A 21,135-nucleotide genomic window follows, 5' to 3' on the forward strand; every position below is an offset into this window, starting at 1 on the left:
CTTTTGCATGTTTTCACCTCAGGCAACTAGAGATAGTGTGTGTGTGTGTGTGTGTGTGTGTGTGTGTGTGTGTGTATTCATTTGTATGTGTGTATATATGTACACAGACACACACACAATGTGGCTTTGACCATGACCTTTAATGCTACTTTTCAGATTCTTACACACAGTATACTTGGCTATTTCAACCATGGTTAAAAGAATAGAAAGCTTTTCATAGTTTGGCTTCTTTGTTTCAATGTTGTCTTTGTCTGTCCCAAGCTTTGACCCTCTCCACTGGAGTTGTGGTTAACCTGCAGCTTCTCCAGAATTTACAAGCTTATGTCCTTGAAGCCTGCTTTCAAACAATATAGTAGATTCTTTGTCTGATCATATTTCCCACTGCAGATTTCCCCAGCTTTCCATTCAGCTTTTTTTAAATGCTAGCCTCTTTATAAAAAGGACCCATTTGTGAGTTTCCTCCATTTGTCCCTCTTATTTTGTTTCCTCTTCCTTCATTTTGCTTTGTTACCACAGTATAACACAAGAGAAGAATAATGATATTCCCTAGCATTATAATTTCTCATAGTAAATGGCATAAAATACCAACTGTTTTTTCTACAGAGTAAGATTCTCTTAACCAGGCCCAACTGATGCAAAAGCAGTATTTTGAGCCCAAAAAATAATGAGTTTCTTGTCCTGCTGTTCCAAGTTTTGCCACATTTGTCTTGCTGTTTCCCATTGTGTTTTCAGCTGTGCTTTGCCCTTGACTGGCACGTTGCTCCCTGGTCTGTCTTTGCAGTCTCCTGTGCTCAGAGCCATGGCCCTGGGCTCCAGGCACCTCCAGCTCCTGCAGGACTGCAGCTCTTTCTCTTCTGCACCAAACCAGCTTCCCACCCAGTCTGTGCAGTTGTTTTCTCATTATTCCAGTTAGGCTAATCTTATCCACCTAGTTAATTGACAACTTCCCAGGCAAGAGTCGTGCGTCCTGTTTCTCCTAGAGAAGCTGTAGTTTATAGTTTGTGTTTATAGTTTATCCGTCTGGAGCAGCCACCGCAGCGTTGACATCAGTGGTGAGCTGCTCCTGATCACCTGCTGGTTGATGGGTGAAATGGACAGAAGAGCTACAGCTGGCAAGAGAAGTGCCTTATTGAATTCTAAATGGAGAGGTCATCCAGTTGAAAACATTAAAAAAAACTTTAAAGGTTTTAGGGTGAATTGATAGGAGAACTGGAGGAGGAGATATTCAAGGAAGCCACTATCGAGCAATGTGCTTTATCTCTCCACATCTAGGGCAAGCCATGGCACCAAGATGCTCACCCCAGAGGCACTGGAGGAGGAGTACGGCCAGAAGGAGTGGAAGCACTTCCTGTCGGACAGTGGCACTGCCTGCCGCTCAGGTACCGTCCTGTGTGGGCAGCGCCGCCACTTTTTTCGGACCCTGAACCTGTGACATCAGCACATGAAGAAGACCGCCCCCCTCCCCCTGCCTGGCAGGATGCCCTCGGGGCAGCTGTGGTCTCCTAGGAATAGAGTGTATTTTTTCCCATGTGCCACAAATTTTTCTCTTTGCAATTGGTTCTGCTTTATTTAACGTTTTGTTGATTTTCCTTTGACTTACACTTGTTCTGGAGTAAAGAAGACTAGCACTGGGAATAATACATTCCTTATTCCATATTTTTATCAGTTTGTAACATGCTCAATCCTCATTTTTAAATCTCTGTCCCCACGTCTCCCCACGTTTATATTACTCATCTTTCTTCTCTTCTAGAATTTTTTACTACCAGTTCTAGTACCTTTGGACTTTGTCGATTTTTTTTTCTTTATTTCAAGAGATTTTTACGCATTTTTTTCCCACTTCTCTAAAGGGCATTACCATGAGTAAATATGAAAAGTTTTTCAAAAATTATTTATAGATAGTGATGTGCATAAATTAATAAAGGATAAAAACAGTATTATGAACAGACCATATTGAAAGTATCCCCCACTACAGTTTTGAAATGCACCTATTTTCCTTTAGAAAATGTAGTAACTGAAAAGTTGGAGCTATTCCTTATCACTGTTTCTTCTCTTTTTTCTTTTTTTTTTTTTTAGGTCGGTACCCGAGCCATATAGAAGTTCCCAGGCTAGGGTCGAATTGGAGCTGTAGCCACTGACCTACACCACAACCACAGCAACACCAGATCATTAACCCACTGAGTGGGGCCAGGGATCAGACCTGTGTCCTCATGGACGCTAGTCAAATTCATTTCCACTGAGCCATGATGGGAACTCCGTAGTCCTTGTTACTTTTGTGTTTTTGTTTGTTACATTTGCTATCTTTTGGGAGTCTTGTCCCCACACCCAGTGGTCTGTTTTATACCTTTAATTTGCATATTCAAAGCTTTTTGAAATTAAAATATTTTTTATTTGTATCCCTAAAATCTAAAGAGTATGATTTATATATATGGTAATAATACTCTTTTTTTGGTCTTTTTGTCTTTTTCTAGGGCCACACCTGCGGCATATGGCGGTTCCTAAGATAGGGGTCTAATCAAAGCTGTGGCTGCCAGCCTATGCCACAGCCACAGCAACGCGGGATCTGAAAAGCATCTGTGACCTATACCACAGCTCACGGCAACGCCGGATCCCCAATCCACTGAGCAAGGCCAGGAATCAAAACTGCAACCTCATGGTTCCTAGTTGGGTTCGTTAACCACTGAGCCACGACAGGAACTCTAATAATATTCTTTTTTAAATTACTTATATCAATTGGGATGTTTCTGTTGCAAGAAATTGTCTCATTCCAACTGAGTTACACAAAAGGGGATTCTATTGTATCATAAAACTTGAAAGTCCAAAGTAAATTTTGTTCTCATTTTTTTAAAATAAATTTTGTTAGGCTATAGTTGACTTACAAAGTTGTATTAGTTTTAGGTGTATAGCAAAGTGAATGAGTTAGACATATACATATATCCATTCCTCTTTAGATTCTTTTCCCACATAGGTTATTACACTGTATTGAGTAGATTACCCTGTGCTGAACAGTACGTCGTTGTTACCTATTTCTTTTTTTTCTTTCTTTCTTTTTTTTTTTTTTTTTTTTTTTTGTCTTCTTTGGGCTGCACCCACGGCACATGGAAGTTCCCAGGCTAGGGGTAAAATTGGAACTGTAGCTTCTGGCCTACACCACAGCTACAGCAATGTGGGATCTGAGCCACGTCTGAGACCAACACTGCGGCTCACCACAATGCCATGTCCCCATTGAGCGAGGCCAGGGATCAAACCCACATCCTCATGGATATTGGTCAAGTTCGTTAACCACTGAATCACAACGGGAACTCCTGTTTCATATATATATTAGTGTGTGTGTGTCAATCCCAACTCCTAATTTATCCCTCCTGCCCCACATTTCCCCTTTGGTAACCATGAATTTGGCTTCAAAATCCTTGAGTCTGTTTCTGTTTTGTAAGTTCTTTTGTATCTTTTTTTTTTTTTTTTTTTTTTTTTTTTTTTTTTTGTAATGAGACAAAAATGTCAAGAAATGAGTTACCTTGATAAAGTTAGTTGATTAGGAAAAACTGAGATTTCATCTCAGGCTTAGGACTAGAATGCTTTCATACATCTCAACTCAGAATAGGTAGTGGAAGTTCAGTGCGTGGATTGCCTTTTCCTCAGGCAATAGGGAACTTCTGGTGTCTGTCTAGAGATAGGCAGTTTCAAGTCCAGGTGACCCTTGAATAACACGGGTTTGAATTGCTAGTCCACTTCTATGTGGATTTTTTCCCAGAGTAAATACTACAGTGCTCACCATCCACATCTCTGGATGCAGAATGGGGGAGAAAGAGGGATTTGGGACTACATGGAGGGTCGGAGCCCCTAACTCCCAGCATTGTTCAGTGGTCAACTGTATGCTCCTCCCTTCTTTCAGAAAAGCTAGACACACAGCCAGGTGTTTTATTTCATCATCCATTTAGAAATTGGGAATTTTTTTTTTTTTTTTTTTTTTTTTTTTTGTCTTTTTGCCATTTCTTGGGCCGCTCCCGCGGCATATGGAGGTTCCCAGGCTAGGGGTCTAATTGGAGCTGTAGCTGCCAGCCTACGCCATAGCCACAACAATGTGGGACGAGCCGAGTCTGCAACCTACACCACAGCTCACAGCAACGCCAGATCGTTAACCCACTGAGCAAGGGCAGGGATTGAACCCGCAACTTCATGGTTCCTAGTCGGATTCGTTAACCACTGCGCCATGACGGGAACTCCGAGAAATTGGGAATCTTTTTAAAAAGTAATGTATTTCTGAGCTACGAAGAGCATTTACCCAACATGACCTGTGTGTTTACTCACTGCATTGCCCGCTAGAAAAGCTGCCTATCGTTGTCAGTAGTTTCCCTCTGATAATTTACCCAGGAGTGCTCTGAGGATGGTCTTGGAGTTGATTTACTCCTAAATGGGCTGGTTAGGGATGTGTTTCCCATCCACGTGTCCAGTGGTTGGGCCGTGACACATAATAGAAGCGTACTCTTTCTGCAAAATAAAGAAAGCTAATGCCTTTGGAAAATAACACTTAATTTTTTTTAATATAGAGGCATAAAGAAGGAAGAAATTGCCTATGAGTCTAGTTAAACTTTGCTTACACTAAAAAAATAATAGTGTGAGCATATGATCGGGAAATTTAATATTGTAGAAGGAAATAGCGTGAAGAGTAATTATCTCCAACTCCTATCTCCCAAAATTCCTTCTCCCCAAAACTTATTTTTTCAGGTTTACAAAAGAGATGGTACTTTTTCTGTACTTAGCTCTTTTTCATTTGTATCTTAAAGATCCTGTCACATTCACTCACACACACAGATGTACATTCTATACATTCTCTTAAATGAAGGCATGCTCTGACGTTCTATGTCTGCATCATTTATTTCATCAATGCCCTCACATCGGACATGTATGTTGTCTGGTGTTTGACTCTTACAAGCCTGCAGTGATGTTTTCATACATGTATATTTTGCCCTTTTGTCAATATATCCAAAGTGAATTCCTAGAAGTACAGTTACCCTGAGGCTGTGCAGGTTTAAAATATTGCCAAATGAGGCCTGGATTTTCAGGAACGCCAGTGGATTTTTTTACATGCTGCTTTCTCCTGTATGTTCATCCTCAGAGTTGAGTATAGAGTTGTAAAGTAGAATTCCCTACCAGTGCACTTAGGGAATCTGAAGCATTGATGGATGCAAACATTTTAATGACAGTTTATTTGATAGTTGCTTTTCAGTTCGTTGCCCTGGCATGAGTATGGTTTTTTCTTACCAGCCTCTTTCCAGAGAGCAGGTCCTTTTGATTTGTTTTCTCCCCACACTGGTGGATGGGCAGAAACAGCTTGGTCCAGTGGAAAGCACAAGGGGCTTGGAGCCAGACAGCTTGGGATCATTGTGACCCTGTTACTTGCCGAGTAAAGTAACAGTTTTTTGCTGGGTCAATTACTAAACCACTCTTTGCATGTTTCCTCATTTTAAGTGGAGGTGATACCACTGCAGCAGAGGAGAGAACTTACACTAACACGAATTGTTCTCTTCCCCTCAGTCGTTCACATGCCTTTGTTTCCTCATCACTTAGAGTACGTGGTTTGCAGGGGTGGGGTGTTGGCAGTGAGTTTGGGGGAACGGTTTTTCTGTGTGTAAAGCTTAATGATTATAGGACTTGGTCTTGAATCAGAAGCTCGTTCTTTTGAATGGAGCTCACTAATCATCTCATTCGCAGTGAGCTGTCTACCCTGGAAGGAGGTGGAGGGTTGAAGCTTTCATGAGCACAGTCTTTGTTTTGGTGTTGGCAGAGGGACTGAGAGCAGCCTGGGCCTGTTGAACGTGTCAAGGCTGAACAAGCCTGGCTGCGTCCACAGAGTGGTCATTCAGCCCGTGTTTGACAGTCGAATGACATCAGCCCCTTGCCTTGAGGTTGGAAGTCAATGCGTCCTTCTCCTCAAACCCCTGAGAAATTTGAATAGACCCCCAACCAAGGCTCATAATCCATATTTTGACTCATAAACTGAATTTCATCTATTAATGCTCACAAAGGGAGGGTAGGGGGAGGGGAAAGCAAGGGGACAAGGATGACGTACTTCCTGCTCCCACAGTGCCCAGGATAGCTGGCCGTCTGGTCCAGGTGGGTCACTCTGGTGTCACAAGCCAAGAGATTAGATACAGAGCAAGTTAGTGAGCCTTGGAAGCTGTGCCCACTGTCCTGGGTCCCCAGAGAGCCCTGGACTATCGTGTGGTCTTCCAGCATAGAGGGTAGGCTGAAGTGTGCATGGGGCGGTTTCTCTCTTCCAAATTCCTGATTCTTCACACTGACAGGACATCCTAACCTTTCTTTGGAATGAAAATAGTCTAAGATGCCCCCCCAACAGTTTCAGCTGTGAAGAGTAAAAAACAGGAACACTATTGCCAACCAAAATATTTTTAACTGACATGCAATCCTAGCCACCATTTTGTGAATTAATAGAGCTCCGAATTTATTTCTTACTACATTCTTCATAATTTGACATGAAGACATTGGAGGGCATTAAATAACATTAAAAGGGATAGACATCTGGCCCCTGCAGAGTTTTCTCCTAATTTATTTCTGATACTTCCTCATTCCAGTGTTAAATCGATGGGTTTAAGAGTCATTGACGTTGGGGAATTCCTGCTGTAGCTTAGCAGGTTAAGGACTTGACATCTCTGGGAGGATGTGGGTTCAATCCCTGGCCTGGCTCAGTGGGTTAAGGATCTGGTGTTGCTGCAGGCTTCCATGTAGGTTGCAGACATGGCTCAGATCTGGTGTTGCCATGGCTGTGGTGTAGGCCTGCAGCTGCAGCTCCAATTCGACCCCTAGCCTGAGAACTTCCATATGCCTCAGGTGTGGCTGTAAAAAGAAAAGAAAAAAATTCAGTGACATTGGTAATATAAATTGTGGCTTTCTCATAATCCATTTTATTTGTAAGATATAATAGTCTAGTTTTTACATTTTAAAAAATAAATATTTTTAATAAAATGCTTAACTTATGGATATCATATTTTAACTTTCCTGTAGTACCCTTGTAGCTCACACCTTTCAAAGACGGTGATCTACTGTAGTGGAACCATTCTGAATTGAAATAGAAGCCCCTTTCAGTAACTAAGCCAAAATCTAGTGTCTCTTCAGCCAAGTTTCTGTATATGTCATATAAACGAGGCATTAATTTGTTTTCAGTTTAAATTTTTGTTCTTTTCAGGAAAATACTATTTTTATGATAACTACTTTGACCTGCCCGGAGCTCTTCTATGTGCCAGAGTGGTGGACTCCTTAACAAAGGTGAGTAGGGACTCATTTTTTAGAAACTGATATGCATTTAGCCATAAACCAGAGGACTTAATTATATATGTCTTTTGATTTGAGATTTTACTCAATCTCCTCTTTGTGGTTTCAGAGGTGACCAAGAAGGAAATACATAGAGAATTTTAGTCAAGATGTTTTTGGAAAATTAAAACGTGACCATTTTTTCCTCCATGGATAATAAACCTGTTTTCCAGTAGGGGGTGCAAAAGTCTGGGAAAAAGAAAATACCAAACTTGCATAGGGAAAAAATATTTTCTTGGTTTCATTAGCTGAATTATAAAAAATAATGAAATTTGAGGAAATTCTATGTGTCTTTTTAAGCATTCTAAATATAAGACCAAAAAAATGAAATGAAATTTGAAAACTCATCATTTGGGGCATAGTTTAATTTAATTCATGTAGACTTTTTTGTCCTGTATATCAGGATTAAACAGATCTCTAGTTCTATCAGTTTATGCTTAGAGCTTAAGACTATAACATAAACTGGTTTTATGCCAGAATCACTTTCCTTTTGCATACATTGTCTTCGAAAAACACGATGATAATGTTTCTAATGGAACCTACATAATGGCTTATTTTTGAGTCAGAATTACAGTCATGTGTTTGTGAAACTTTCTGTTGAAAATAGTTCTGGTTTGTGGAAGTTGTTATTATGCAATAGAGTCACTTTCTCATTTTATAGTGGCTGTAAACAGATGCACCAGTCTTTATAAATATTTTGAACTTTGTATAATTAGATATAAATATCTATGTGGTTGATCTCGTTTAGATAGAAGGACACTGGTTAATGTTTTCAAGGAAGCACAGGGTTATAACGTTGTATATTTTCATGTGTACTGACTTTCTGGTTTTAAAAAAAATTCTCAGTAAAAATGATTGAAATTTTGGATTAGCAGCCTCCTTCGTTTCTCCTGTAGAGACTTGCTGCTCTTCTATATTGAAATTCAGGTGAATGTGCACAGAATTCCAAAGTAACCAGCTTTTGAGGTTTTAAGACTTTTGTCTCTTAGCCCCTTTGATGCCAAGGTACATGAGGTGACCTGGTTATCTCAGAAGCCATAACATTGTAGATTTGCTCATGCATTAAAAATATTCTGTAATGGCTAGACTTAATGAGTAGACTTTTTTGTTTTATCTGAGTTATATGAGTTATATTAATATTCAGTCTCATATATCCTTCTGTAGCAGTGATTTACATGGAAGATTTCTCTTTCCAAAATCACATTTAGAAGAAAGAGAAGTTTATTAATCTGTTATGTTTTCTAAAACATGAATCCCTATCAGTAATATTATGTTTGTTGGCCAAGTGTTTTCTACTATGCTTAAAACCAGAATTGTTACATATGTGACATTTGGATTTTTTTTTTTTCTTTAGCAAAACAGTGGTCAAAAACCATTTGATTTTTGGAAGGATATAGTTGCTGGTATACAACATAACTATAAAATGTCAGCTTTTAAGGGTGAGTAATGTGAAGAGAGACTTGAGATGTTTGTGAAATGCTGTGTCTGATGAACTACTTAAAAGTTAACCTATTTTTCTATGTTCCTTCATTAGGATTTAATTTAACCTTAAATATTGCTATATAAAGTTGATACTGGTTCTGTTTTAAGAGGTTCTTTTATTCATGTCTGTTTCATGGCCATAATTGCCAGTATTCTAAGATATGCTATCTTGTACATGCCTTCCTCGGGTCATTTTAGCGTGTAGGTTCCTCAGAATGGGCTATTTCTTGGCCTGGGAGTGAGGGTTGGTGACACTTATAACCATTAGTGTAACAATTATAGGGACAGTGAGAATTCTATTCTTGTTGCCTAAAAACAGGACTGGCTCACCCAGAATGGAGCCAGAGATATCACCGACCCAAGCCTGGGATGCTATGGTTCCATCCACAGGCTTGCTGGGGTTACACAGAGAGATTTCATCTGAGGTATAGAGAGATAACTACTTTATAGTATGTTACCTGGGTGACTTGAACCAGACTGTCCTAATTTAACCAATGGACTAATGCTCCCAGCAGTGTTTTTCAGCTGAGAAAAATGTTGCCTTGTGATTGACATAAAAATTGCTTGCCTTCCTTTTAATGTAATATAAGGCATCAAAATAATCCTAAATATTATGACTAAAAACATGTCAAGGCAATAAATAATAACGGCAGAATATTTATTCCAACTACATATTTCTCTGCTGCCTGCCTCTTGCTTTCCCAGAAAAACATCACTATTTTTGGATGATTGTCTTACTTTTCCCTTCCCAGCCACCAACCCTTCACCCTGGCTTGTGGATCACCTGTGGTTCTGTTTGATGGCTTTTCACAGTCCACCTTGGCTGTGGCTGGATCTGTGGAAATGTCCATCCCCAGTAGAGGGGTGTAGCCATGACACCTGTAAAGCTACCCACCACTGTATGATTTTACTTTTTATTAACTTTGTAAAATGAAAAGCCTCAAAAGAATAACTGAGAAGAGCAAATGGCTGATGTCAAAGAAATTCAGCATAATAATCAATTGATGTCATTTTATTGCACTGTAAATAAGGGGTAGGTAAAACATTTTGTTGAGGCACAGCTACAGCAACATAAAAATACAGTACAGAGCATAAATAAATAATATCTTTTCACTTCTAGTCAGGCTTTGAAACTCTTAACATTGATTACAACTTCACTGCAATGGGAGGCCCAAGGTACATATGCTCATGCTCTGTAAATCCACAAAATCATATTACTTGAGACTCAATAAGGAATTTAAGTAAATTAATCACCCTTGTGTCCAGTAAATAAATAGGTCAGGCACCCATTCCAAATAGTGAAGGGTATATTGAAGGCTTTTCTCCAATCACAGAAAAGTTTGAGAAAGTTCATGACTGAAGCACCTTGCCTTTCAGATTATTTTTAACATAATATTTTGGGGTTTTTTATGAGAGCTGTAGAAAGTCTTCTATGCACCTGTACCCTTGAATAGATATTGATGAAGGGGGCCATTTTAAGCCTTTGAATAATGCACCATCAGAAAGATCTTAAGGTGTACAGTGTCTTTTAAATCTGAATATTCAAGTATTTGAGTCCCACAAAGAAACATGGTACTTCCTGAATGTTTCCTAGAAATTCTCCGTTGAATTTTTAGAAACAGGCTCATTTTAAAAGGAAATACTGAATTTCCGAAATCAAATTTAGCATAATTTAGCATCATGTTTCAGGGTCTTTTGCAATCATTTTATTTTTTTCGCTGAGCAAGGCTTTCATGGTGACATTTTTAAATACTGAAGGAGTTCACAGAACACTTTAAAGAGACTCAGGACTGCTGACTAGAAACTCAAGAGGAACTTCACATACTTCACTGTGTTTGAAAGCTCAGGTCTGTATTTTGGAGAACTACAAGGAGTCAGCATTTTTTTCAGCCTACCTCCTTATGCATTGTGTGGGGCGGGGTGGAGCTGGGGAACACCTTTTCATGCAGATTTATATTAGCTGGGCAGGAATGGGCTCACATTGGAGCCACTAGGAATCCTGAGAAAGAGGAGTGGACGTACTCAGAGGAGTACAGCCCGTTCGACCCAGCGTTGGGCAGCTGGAGCCATACCTGGTCATTATCTGTGAGATCAAGGATGGCACTCCCTGAAGCCTGATCCAGGTAGCCTTTGACATATTCATCATAGGTGTACATGACAGGGGTGCCATTTTTATACAGGCCCACCCAAGCATGGGTCCCCTTCACGTGAATGTGGTAGGAGAAGTAATAGATTCCAGGTATCCTGCAGGTAAAGATTCCAGTTTTTGGGTCATAGTGCTGTTGCCCGTTATATAAAATCTTATCAAAGGGGATGGGAGCACCTATAGCTGGGTAAGCTTTGGAGAGAATCACAGTGAAGGCAGATACAGGCATTCCTGTTACTCCCTGGTTGGCACTAACAAAAGCCCTCTGTCCTTCCTTTACAAAGCCTTCGGGTGGGACCGCTTGGCCTGGAGGGCCTGGGGGCCCTGGGGGCCCTGGGAGGCCAGGCTCTCCAGCATGACCTTTTGGTCCTGGAGGCCCTGGTGGCCCAGTGGGCCCATTGAGGCCCTTAGTTGCTATGCCAGCTGGACCAGGAGGACCTGGATTTCCTGGATCCCCTTTAGAGCCAGGGAATCCTGGAATGCCTGGTGGCCCGATGGGACCTCTGGTACCTGGTATTCCAGGGGCACCTCTTGGCCCAGCCTCACCATTGTGTCCAGGCACTCCCTTAGCTCCTGCTGGGCCCACAGGGCCTGGGAGACCAGGAGGTCCTCCAATTCCAGGGTCACCTTTTGGGCCGGGTAACCCTGGGTTACCCTTGGGACCATTGAGACCTGGTTCTCCTGGGTACCCTGGTTTTCCATCTAACCCGGAGGGGCCCCTTTCTCCCTTAGCCCCAGGGAATCCTGCAGGCCCAGCCAGCCCTATCTCACCCTTAGGGCCTGGGACCCCGTTATTGCCTGGGATGCCTTTTGGTCCTTGGGGTCCCCTACTTCCAGGGGGTCCAGTCAGACCTGGTTCCCCAGGATGACCTGCCGGGCCTTGTTCCCCTTTGGCACCTGGAGCCCCTGGAAGGCCTATAGGACCTCTTTGTCCCTTCAGGCCTGGCAAGCCTGGTTTCCCAAAGCCAGGAGCCCCTGGAGGCCCAGCCATTCCTGGAGCCCCGGGGTGACCTTTTGTCCCTGGAAGCCCTGGCTGGCCTGCGGCTCCAGGAGCTCCTGGCTTTCCAATGCCTTCTCGTCCTTGTTCCCCAGGAGGACCTTGGGGGCCTGGTGGACCAGCCGGTCCACTTTCTCCTGGAAAGCCCCGATCACCTTTGATGCCTGGTTGTCCGGGAAACCCATTTTCCCCTCTCTTTCCCACTCCAGGAGGGCCAGGTGGTCCCATTGGGCCCTGGGGGCCTGGAAGGCCCCTGTCACCTGGGCGGCCAGGAGCACCATATCCTGTTTCCCCTTTCTGTCCATTGATACCAGGGACTCCTGGTGCACCCTTTTCTCCAGGAAAGCCCCTGGGTCCTGGGGCTCCTGCAGGTCCCTGTTGTCCAGGTTTTCCTGTAACAGAAATTCCAGCCGGGCCGGGGATACCAGGTGGCCCTGGTGGGCCCCGTGGTCCTGGTAAACCAGCTGGTCCCATATCTCCTTTTGGTCCATATGGTCCTCTCTCCCCTGGTTTTCCTTGGGGTCCTGGCAAACCTGGCTTCCCAGTGGCTGATGGTCCTGGTGGTCCTGGCAGCCCTGGCTGTCCTTGGGGTCCAGGGCTTCCGAAGCCTGGTTTTCCTGGGGGTCCAGATGGACCTGGGTGCCCTCGTGGTCCAGCGGGGCCTGGTGGACCGGGAATACCTTGCTCTCCTCTTAGTGATATACCTAAAAGACATGCCCAGTACACACATGGGGCAGTTAGTAATGTTAAGGAATCATAGAATCATTGCTTCTCAAAATGTAAATGAGGACAGGACATTGCAATGTCAATCAGACCTTTCTGGCAGACTAGTCTTAACTGGTTTCAGATGATACATTTTATATTGTTTTTGAAAACACTGCTGGAGAAGATGGTTTCACAAGACCTTGGCAACCATAATACTTTCATTCCATTCTAATGATCCATGAAAATAAGCTGGGGTTGAAGAATTCGTTTAGAATAAGAGTGCACTGGAGGTAAATGTATCACATTTATTTTAGGAAAATCATCTACCTAGAAAGCTCTGAAAGGGGGAAAAAAGTATTTGACAGAAAAAGAAGAAAAAGGCAAATGTGGAATAAATGGAAACAAGTTTAAAACTGTAGCAGTTTTCCCTCACTAACCAATGGGATAAAGGAGAAATGCAGTCTATTCTGATTTACATCTGCCATGACCCTGATGAATACAGTTTAAATTTAGTTTGATTTTTTTTTTTTTTTAAACCTCAATACTCACTGTGAGCTCTTACATTCTCGGTTATTGACTTAAAATTGAAACAAGGAATTAGAGAGTTCCTTGAATTAAAGTTTTCACTGATTAATGGAAATTAGTATTGTTGATTTCATATATCTGTGGGTTCATTTGAGCTAAAAACTTCTGATAAAATTTAAACTTAAAAAAAAATTTGCTGGAGTTCCCGTCGTGGCGCAGTGGTTAACGAATCCGACTAGGAACCATGAGGTTGCGGGTTCGGTCCCTGCCCTTGCTCAGTGGGTTAACGATCCGGCGTTGCCGTGAGCTGTGGTGTAGGTCGCAGACGCGGCTCGGATCCTGCGTTGCTGTGGCTCTGGCGTAGGCTGGTGGCTACAGCTCCGATTCAACCCCTAGCCTGGGAACCTCCATATGCCGCGGGAGCGGCCCGAGAAATAGCAACAACAGCAACAACAACAACAACAGACAAAAAGACAAAAAAAAAAAAAAAAAATTTGCTTTTTCAGTGCCTGTGATATGAAACGTGCTATTGAGGCACATGTACAGGAAAAGGCTGGACAGGTCCTATAAGAGCTTCATTTTGCTGTCATTAGACTATACCACTAGGCATTGGAGCCTGACAGTATTACCATGTCAAAGAAGCTTTACACAGCGATCATGATAAGCATCTAGATGGTCTTTCTTTGATGGCTAACAAAGGAAGTAATGAAATTACTTATGTTTCAAGTATCTACTTGTAGGATTTGTATTAAAATTCATTTTCTGTTTAATAGATTTTCAGAAATATAGTTAGAATGCCAGCATATAGTAGATTCTTGTGCTGTCGGAGAATGGTTCATAGTAATGGTAAATGTAATAGATGTCACCATAGTTGAATAGTTTGGTCGAAACCCTGAAAATGGCTTAGAGGTATGACTTCTGAGCTACGTCTTTTTTTGTACAAAAAGTATTCATATGCTTAAACTCCATTGAACTAAATCTTTAAGGGCTTTAGAAAACTGGAGACTAAAATGGAATTCATATTAAATGAATAACTTGTAAATTGCCTTTGAAGATGTATTTTTACAGGTATAATTCCTTTTAACTATTAGTTGTTGATACATTACTGTATTTAAAAAATTTTTTCACCTTAATTAACATGTAAGCATGTTAAGAAGTAGTCAGCCAACAGTAGTTGCTAATATATGCTCTTGATATTTGAAAAATACTTGATGACAAATAAATATAAAATATAGAGCAGAATCATTAAATTTACTGAAATAGGAAAATCATTCCAGTCTGGGTAGCTTTATATTTTGTAGTAATTAGAAGTTATATTCATTTTGCAGACAGTTGAATGTGTGTAGTTTTATTTACCCATACATTTTTTAGAAAATGACATCAGGAAAAAGACTATGAGAAAAATTAATTTATGGAAACTATTTCCATATATTAACACATATCTTGTTGATTGGCTTTAGTGTACATATAAATCTTGATGTATAAATGGATGTTGACACATTGCCAATAGAATAAACAAATAAGTATTTCTTAATGGTTTGCAACAAAATAGAACATTTTTTAAAATGCAAACTATATTAAATTGGGGTTTGCTTTAGAATCTTACTGCAAAGATCATGTCTGGATGAAACATAATCATCTTGGTCTGATTGGTGTTTTAACTGTTAAAGTAAATAGAAAAAGCAAGTCTTAACTGAGAATGACTGCGCTGAGCATCATTTGAGACTAGAACTGGAAGACAGTGATCTTTACCACTTGGAATGTTACCCTAATGGGTCCTCCACCTCTCAGTCCTTGAAAGAATATGACTTGTATTGTACCCCTGTTTGAAGCTTGATAGGTGGCACTATCCTCAAAGAATAACTATTACCCAGTAGAACAGTTTCTTAAATGCCAGTGAAGTGGTTGATTGTGTCAGAATGTGGCAGCCACATATCCACCAGTTATGGAAAACTCTGTAGTTATCTTTTAACCTGGCTGAATACAGTAGGAATTCTTTGTATACTTGCTGTCAGCTCAGTGTTTCACTTCTATGTGTCATGGGGTTTGTCTTTCATTTGACTGCCAGTGGATAATAATGTCTTTGAATTTCCACTTTGTATTCTCAAGTAGACTAAACTGGATTTAACGGTTAAAATACAGCTGCTGCACTTTTCATTTGTTAAAAGGTACATATTTTCATTCTTTTTTTTTCTTCAAGAATAACCAAAATGATGCAGTACATTAAGGTGAAAAGACAAAAAACATTTTAACCTTCTAAAAGTGGTACATTTTACTTTTAATTCTCAACTGTTTGTTACGATCTTGGTAAGCTATAGGAAGTCTGAGTTTGTGATCGTAGAGAACATAACCCAGTGCTGTTTGTCATAGCATTTCAAGTTGCATTTGTTGCTTCAAGTAAAGTAGCAGGGTTTCATATCTTTTATTCTTTTTTCCTAACTTTTTTCTCTCTCATATTTTATTGTATTTTGAGGCATTCCAGAGTATCTGTTGAGCACTCATGCATTTATTTTTGATCACTAAGCTACCTTTCATGAAACATTTTAAATTTCCTCTTCCTTCTTAAAAAGACGTCCTATAAATTTAATTTGCTAAAAATGGTAGTCTCCAAAAGCATAATTTTTATAGTTTATGGCAGATATTCTTAGCTTTACTTATAGAATAAAATATGTAAGCATAATGAAAAATACTATAAAAATTTGAGTCCTAAAGTCATTTCAGATTGTTCAGTGTAATTGTTCAGCGGTGTTACAGGCAGTTTGTGTCAGATGCTGTTAAATGGAATTAGTGAATATGAAATAGTTGCCTTCTTTCAGGATCTGTTAGTACTTTACATACATTATATCTGAATTCTTCATGGTAGCTAAGAAAGCTGAGCAGATGAAGAATAGATGCAAGAAAAAAATTAAACTTTATCTAAAGCCACACCACTAGCAGTGCTGTAGTAATAATAGGAGAGAAGTAATGGAAGTAGTATGAGAAGTAGAGGTAGTAGTAATAGCAACAGTAGTAGTAGTCATAGCTAACATGTAAGCACTTTATGTGTTTAAGCTTCAGAACAGCCCTTTGAAATAGGTGCTCCTTGTTTTACAAACAATGAGGAAACAAAAACCCAGAGAGGATAAAGAACTTAACCAAGGTTGCATCGCTAGTACGCAGCAGGTAAGTCTATGAACTTAACTACTAACGGAAGCAAAACTGAATTAAAAATTATGAGAATTGCTACTCCGTTTGCCTGTTAAATTACTTCGAAGGGCTTCTCATTTGATAAGTAAGGCTCAATTTTGTATGTATTTGTAAGCTACAGAATAAGTTTTAAAGGCAAATGTGCCTAAGCATTTGGATAAATAAACCTGCAACTCTTTTTTGTGTGCAATTGGCAGTTTTTAGTTAAAACATTTGAAACATGATTGATTTGACTGGCTTAATATTTCTAGAGTAAGGGGAGTTATTTGTGGAAAAGCCTCTTTTGGGAGGAAAAAAAATCCTACATCTAAAAATTCTTAATATTCTTCAAGCGTATCTTTCTGCTTTACTAAGTTGTGTAAAGGACATGAAAGTTCTTGAATAGACCTAACTTCTTTGATAAATCATTTTGAGCTAATTGAGGAGTTTGAAGATAATTTAACACCAAACAAAATTAAGGACATTTTGTTAAAGAGATCCTTAAGATGGTAGAAAGTAACAACACACTAGTTAATGGAACAGAATATATAGTTCAGTTTACCTTTACTCTTTATGGCGTAGGGGATGAAGAACTGTGCCTTGGTGTTGGATGGTGGGCCTTTTATGCCTGTAGGTGTTTGGTATTGCTCAGTATAAAACACTCCATGAACCAAGTTCAAGGACAATAGCAGCAGCAAAAGGGCTGTTTGTGGCAGCATGTTTGCAGATGGATTCTGAAAAACAAAAGAATAATTTCATATAGCTACCTGTTTTATTTTTCTAATGTCATACAGATATTTCTTTTTACATGGTTCATCTCCTTTTTTAAACCTTATTCTGTATATCCTGAATATATTCAATGAACTTTTAAAAACTAAAAAAATTTTATTAAAGTATAGTCGATGTACAGTGTTGTGCCAATTTCTACTCTACAGCAATGGATATATACAATAAAATAGAATTATAATTTTGTTAATCACATGAACATATGTCTTAGTTATTTTTGGAAATGACATTCAGGTAATCAAGTAAAAATAAAGTGATTAAAATAAAAGAAACACACAAACTGTCATTGGATGTCTATATTAAATAATCACATCTTTGGTGTAGACTGAAATTACCAATAGATTCAATCAAATACACTGAAATTCAGGTTAGGACATGTTTTTCCACAAAGAATTTTATTAGGACTATTTTTTTAATAGGCTGATACAAATTAACCTTCCAAGTGCATTTTAGTGGAAAGCTCTTTTTTGAGGTCACAAAAAAAACCCAAATAATTAACTAATTGAAGCTTGTTTCCAAATAACAATAACATGGAAGTCCACCAGTGAGCTTAGACTTACCTGGATGTTGGGAGCTCCTGGAGTTGGTGTCCTACCAGCTCACTGTGTCCTCCTCTGTGCCCAGGGGAGCAATGCAGAAGGTGGCTTCTCCAGAGCTGTCCTGCAGTATTTATACTGTTTGTCCCTTCCTGCACGAGGTTACCCTAAGTTTAGGCTCCTCCCCGGCAGAGGTTGAAAGCACTAATTATGGTGGAAAGTTCTGTTGGGCAGGCATACAAGATCAGGTTGGCCTCTCTTTTTCCCTGTTTTCTTATTGAAAAATAAACTCTTTGTCTTACATATATATTAATAGTTTAACCGGGCACCATCTTTTTCTGCGATTTTATTTTAGCAGTTGTTACTCAAATGTTTAGGTTAGCTCACAATGGGAAGATTCTCCCCTCTTTATATTTTTAGAAAGCACATTCTTGTGCTTTTTGGTTGAAAATATTTGGTAGTATATAAAAATAGGAGAAAAAGGCTTTTGGGGGAGTGTGGATTTAAACCATCATCTAAATTCTTAAGTTGTTACATAAAGCCATCAATGTGCCTATTAATGTTTCTAAATTTTTATGAAAATAGCTTACCCCAATTCTTAGTTTGAGAGGAACACAATGGTGAAAATGTAGGTGTTTCTGTTCTGTGTTTCAGCATACGTTCTCAGACATTAATAAGGGAAGTTTTAAATATGTTAACATATAAGTATTTCAAATTTTCATGTATTGAATATTAACATTTTTTCAGACAGAGGCAAGCTGTTCATGAGTTTGATAGTAGAGTTGGCAGTAGAATTACTCTGAAGGCTTTAAGTTAATTGTTCATTAATAATTAACACTATAAAATGAAATATTTGTTAATTGATAATTAATACTCTGCTGTGTTCAGTAAATGGCCTCAGATTTTATTGCTTAATTTTGGGTATTTAGTTTTGCTATGGAGAGTGCAAAAACGCTTATCTTTATAGTGTCATATAATGCCCATTTAAATAAGGTTGCAGTATTCATTTCAGAAGAAAAACAATCTTCAAACTTTACTTACAGCTTTTTAAAAATATTATTGTCTTGCCTTGCAGTTTCCTTTAGGAATCTTGAATCAGCCCAATTAGAAACTCTTTTTCTCCCCCCCAAGGATGAAAGTAAATGTTGTCACTGTCATTCTCAATGATTAGTATTCTCTTTAACAATATTAGGAGACTCTTAAAATCAGTTTGGAGGATCCTAAACAATCTGATAAAAACAAAAAGTTGAACGGGCAAACTTTGATTTTTATTTAATTTCATCGTTTTGGAGCTAAATCACATGAACTGTGCAGGTGAAGTAAGTGAGAAGGAAAAGTCTATCATAAGCATAGCTGCATCGTTTTTAAAAAATCTGCAGAATTAAAGTAGTATGGATTTGGGATTGATCAGTAATTGAAATAATTGAGTGTTTGACCAGTGGATGAAATAAGGATTTGTTCTTTTTCTTTTCCCTTTCTCTTCCCCTGCTTATAATTGTCAATAATTGAGTGTTTGACCAGTGGATGAAATAAGGATTTGTTCTTTTTCTTTTCCCTTTCTCTTCCCCTGCTTATAATTGTCTGTATGTATGTTGAACTCAATCTTGTGTAACACCTTGTAGAAATGTAAATGGACAATTCATTTCACTGCCTCCCTTTCTCTCACTTTTAAAACTTTAAATGTTTTAAAAATGTATAATGTCCTATATGTCTTTATAATACCCATAGATACACGTGAAATATGGCTCTTATGTCAGTTCAGTTTAACAGGAGAACTGGAAAGTTTATATTTTCTAATCCTTCTTTCATCATTTGGACATTATCTGTGGAATATCTTTTGTAATTATACTATGTATACTCTACTATATCTGTAAGAGACACATCGATAAGTGAGAGAAATGGCTGCTTTCCATCTGCTTATGGATTCTTTGGGGTTTGTTTGTTTCTTTGTTCATTTGTTTGTACTTTGTCTTTTTAGGGCCGCACCAGAGGCATATGGAAGTTCGCAGGCTAGGGATTGAATTGGAGCTGCAGCTGCCAGCCTTCACCACAGCCATAGCAACGTGGGATCCAAGCTGTGTCTGCAACCTACATCACAGCTCACAGCAGTGCCGGATCCTTAACCTGCTGAGCCAGGCCAGGGATCAAACCTGCATCCTCATGGACACTAGTCGAGTTTGTTACCGTTGAGCCACAACAGACACTCCTACTTACGATTTCTTTGGAAAAGATCTGGAAAAAGTAGACAAGGTGATAATACAGATGCCCTTAAAGGCTGGCTGTAGAATTTGGTTTAAAGGGAGTTATTAGAAGTGCATATTCTAGTGTTTTTGTGTATATGTATATGGTTCCACACACATTTAATTGTTTGTAATCAAAACTGATACCCTGTTAGATATCATTCACTTCAGAATTGAAGATGAATTCTCAGCCTTCATTCTGTGCACCTGTGTAAGCGATGTGTTCATCTCTGGCCGCTCCAACTATTTCTGTAACTTTTCACCTTAACTTCTCTAGGTGTTTGTTTTTTCATCAACACAATGAAAAGGTTGGACTAGGCTTCTCAGCTCCTCCCAGCTTTAAAATTAGATTATTCTTTTGCTTGAGCTATTTTGTTGTTTCCCGTGGTGAGACAGTGGGCTTGACTTCATCGAGCAATTATTAGAGACAAAATCCATACCAGGTGGTCATATGCCTTCTTTGGGGGATATGTAAATATATGTGGGTATTTGTCATTCTATATTCCCATTTAACTTTGGAAAATGTGGTGACTTTATTGAATAAGCTTTAGACATTCAACCCTTTTTGCAAATAGTGTACTTATTTCAGCACAAGGAATCTGACTACTATTTGCTTTGTTAGTCACATAGAAAGCTCTGTATAGTCCAAAACAGATTGTATAATCAGCATATTTGCTAGCCTCACCCCACCCAATTGTGTATTTAAAACTATTTTTATTCTGGAAGTTTACTTGTAGCTGTTAGAAGTGACCAGTCTGTGGCTTTATGATGAAAACCTATTCTACTTAAAAAACAGAAAGTCATGCTCTTTAAACTCAGAAACCTAAGTATTTTTTAATTGGTTTTTGCACATCTAGCATTTAGCTGCTATTTAGCTCACTTAGTCAATTTCACTTCCCAGAGTCATTCATTAATTCACCAGATATTTCTTGAGTACTTCCTACATGTCAGGCATGGAGATCAAAACTGGAAGATTAACACACAGCCCCCACCTTTACGATGTTTAAAAGGTGATTCTGAACCCTCGTTCTACACTTCCATTGTCCTGAGGGGACCTGACCCAGTTCCTTCAATATGAGGTTCATCAAGATAGTGGTGGTTCAGAGACTGTATTTTGATAAAGTTCCTCAGTTGATCACAATGGACTTTTAAGTTGGAATGTCTTAGTCTGATCTTACCAGCTTATTAATATTAGATACATAATTTTTGTTATTTTTGTTCATATGG

At 39.3% G+C, this 21,135-nt stretch overlaps 2 protein-coding genes across 2 annotated transcripts in view; one reads left to right on the top strand and one right to left on the bottom strand.

Moving 5' to 3' along the window:
* The window catches only part of NT5DC1 (5'-nucleotidase domain containing 1), a 134,774-nt gene that overhangs the window by 10,127 nt on the left and 103,512 nt on the right, over positions 1-21,135 (top strand). The window contains exons 4-6 of the mRNA XM_001928200.4: positions 1,273-1,379; positions 7,202-7,281; positions 8,681-8,765. Coding sequence (XP_001928235.1) covers positions 1,273-1,379; positions 7,202-7,281; positions 8,681-8,765 — 272 coding nt within the window. The remainder of the gene's footprint in view (positions 1-1,272; positions 1,380-7,201; positions 7,282-8,680; positions 8,766-21,135) is intronic.
* COL10A1 (collagen type X alpha 1 chain) lies at positions 10,785-17,774 on the bottom strand. The gene is given in 3 exon segments (NM_001005153.1): positions 10,785-12,655; positions 16,909-17,080; positions 17,693-17,774. Coding segments are annotated over 2 exon segments (2,028 nt in total). The 5' UTR covers positions 17,066-17,080; positions 17,693-17,774.

This window comes from Sus scrofa, chromosome 1, assembly GCF_000003025.6.
Source record: "Sus scrofa isolate TJ Tabasco breed Duroc chromosome 1, Sscrofa11.1, whole genome shotgun sequence".
NCBI lineage: Eukaryota > Metazoa > Chordata > Mammalia > Artiodactyla > Suidae > Sus > Sus scrofa.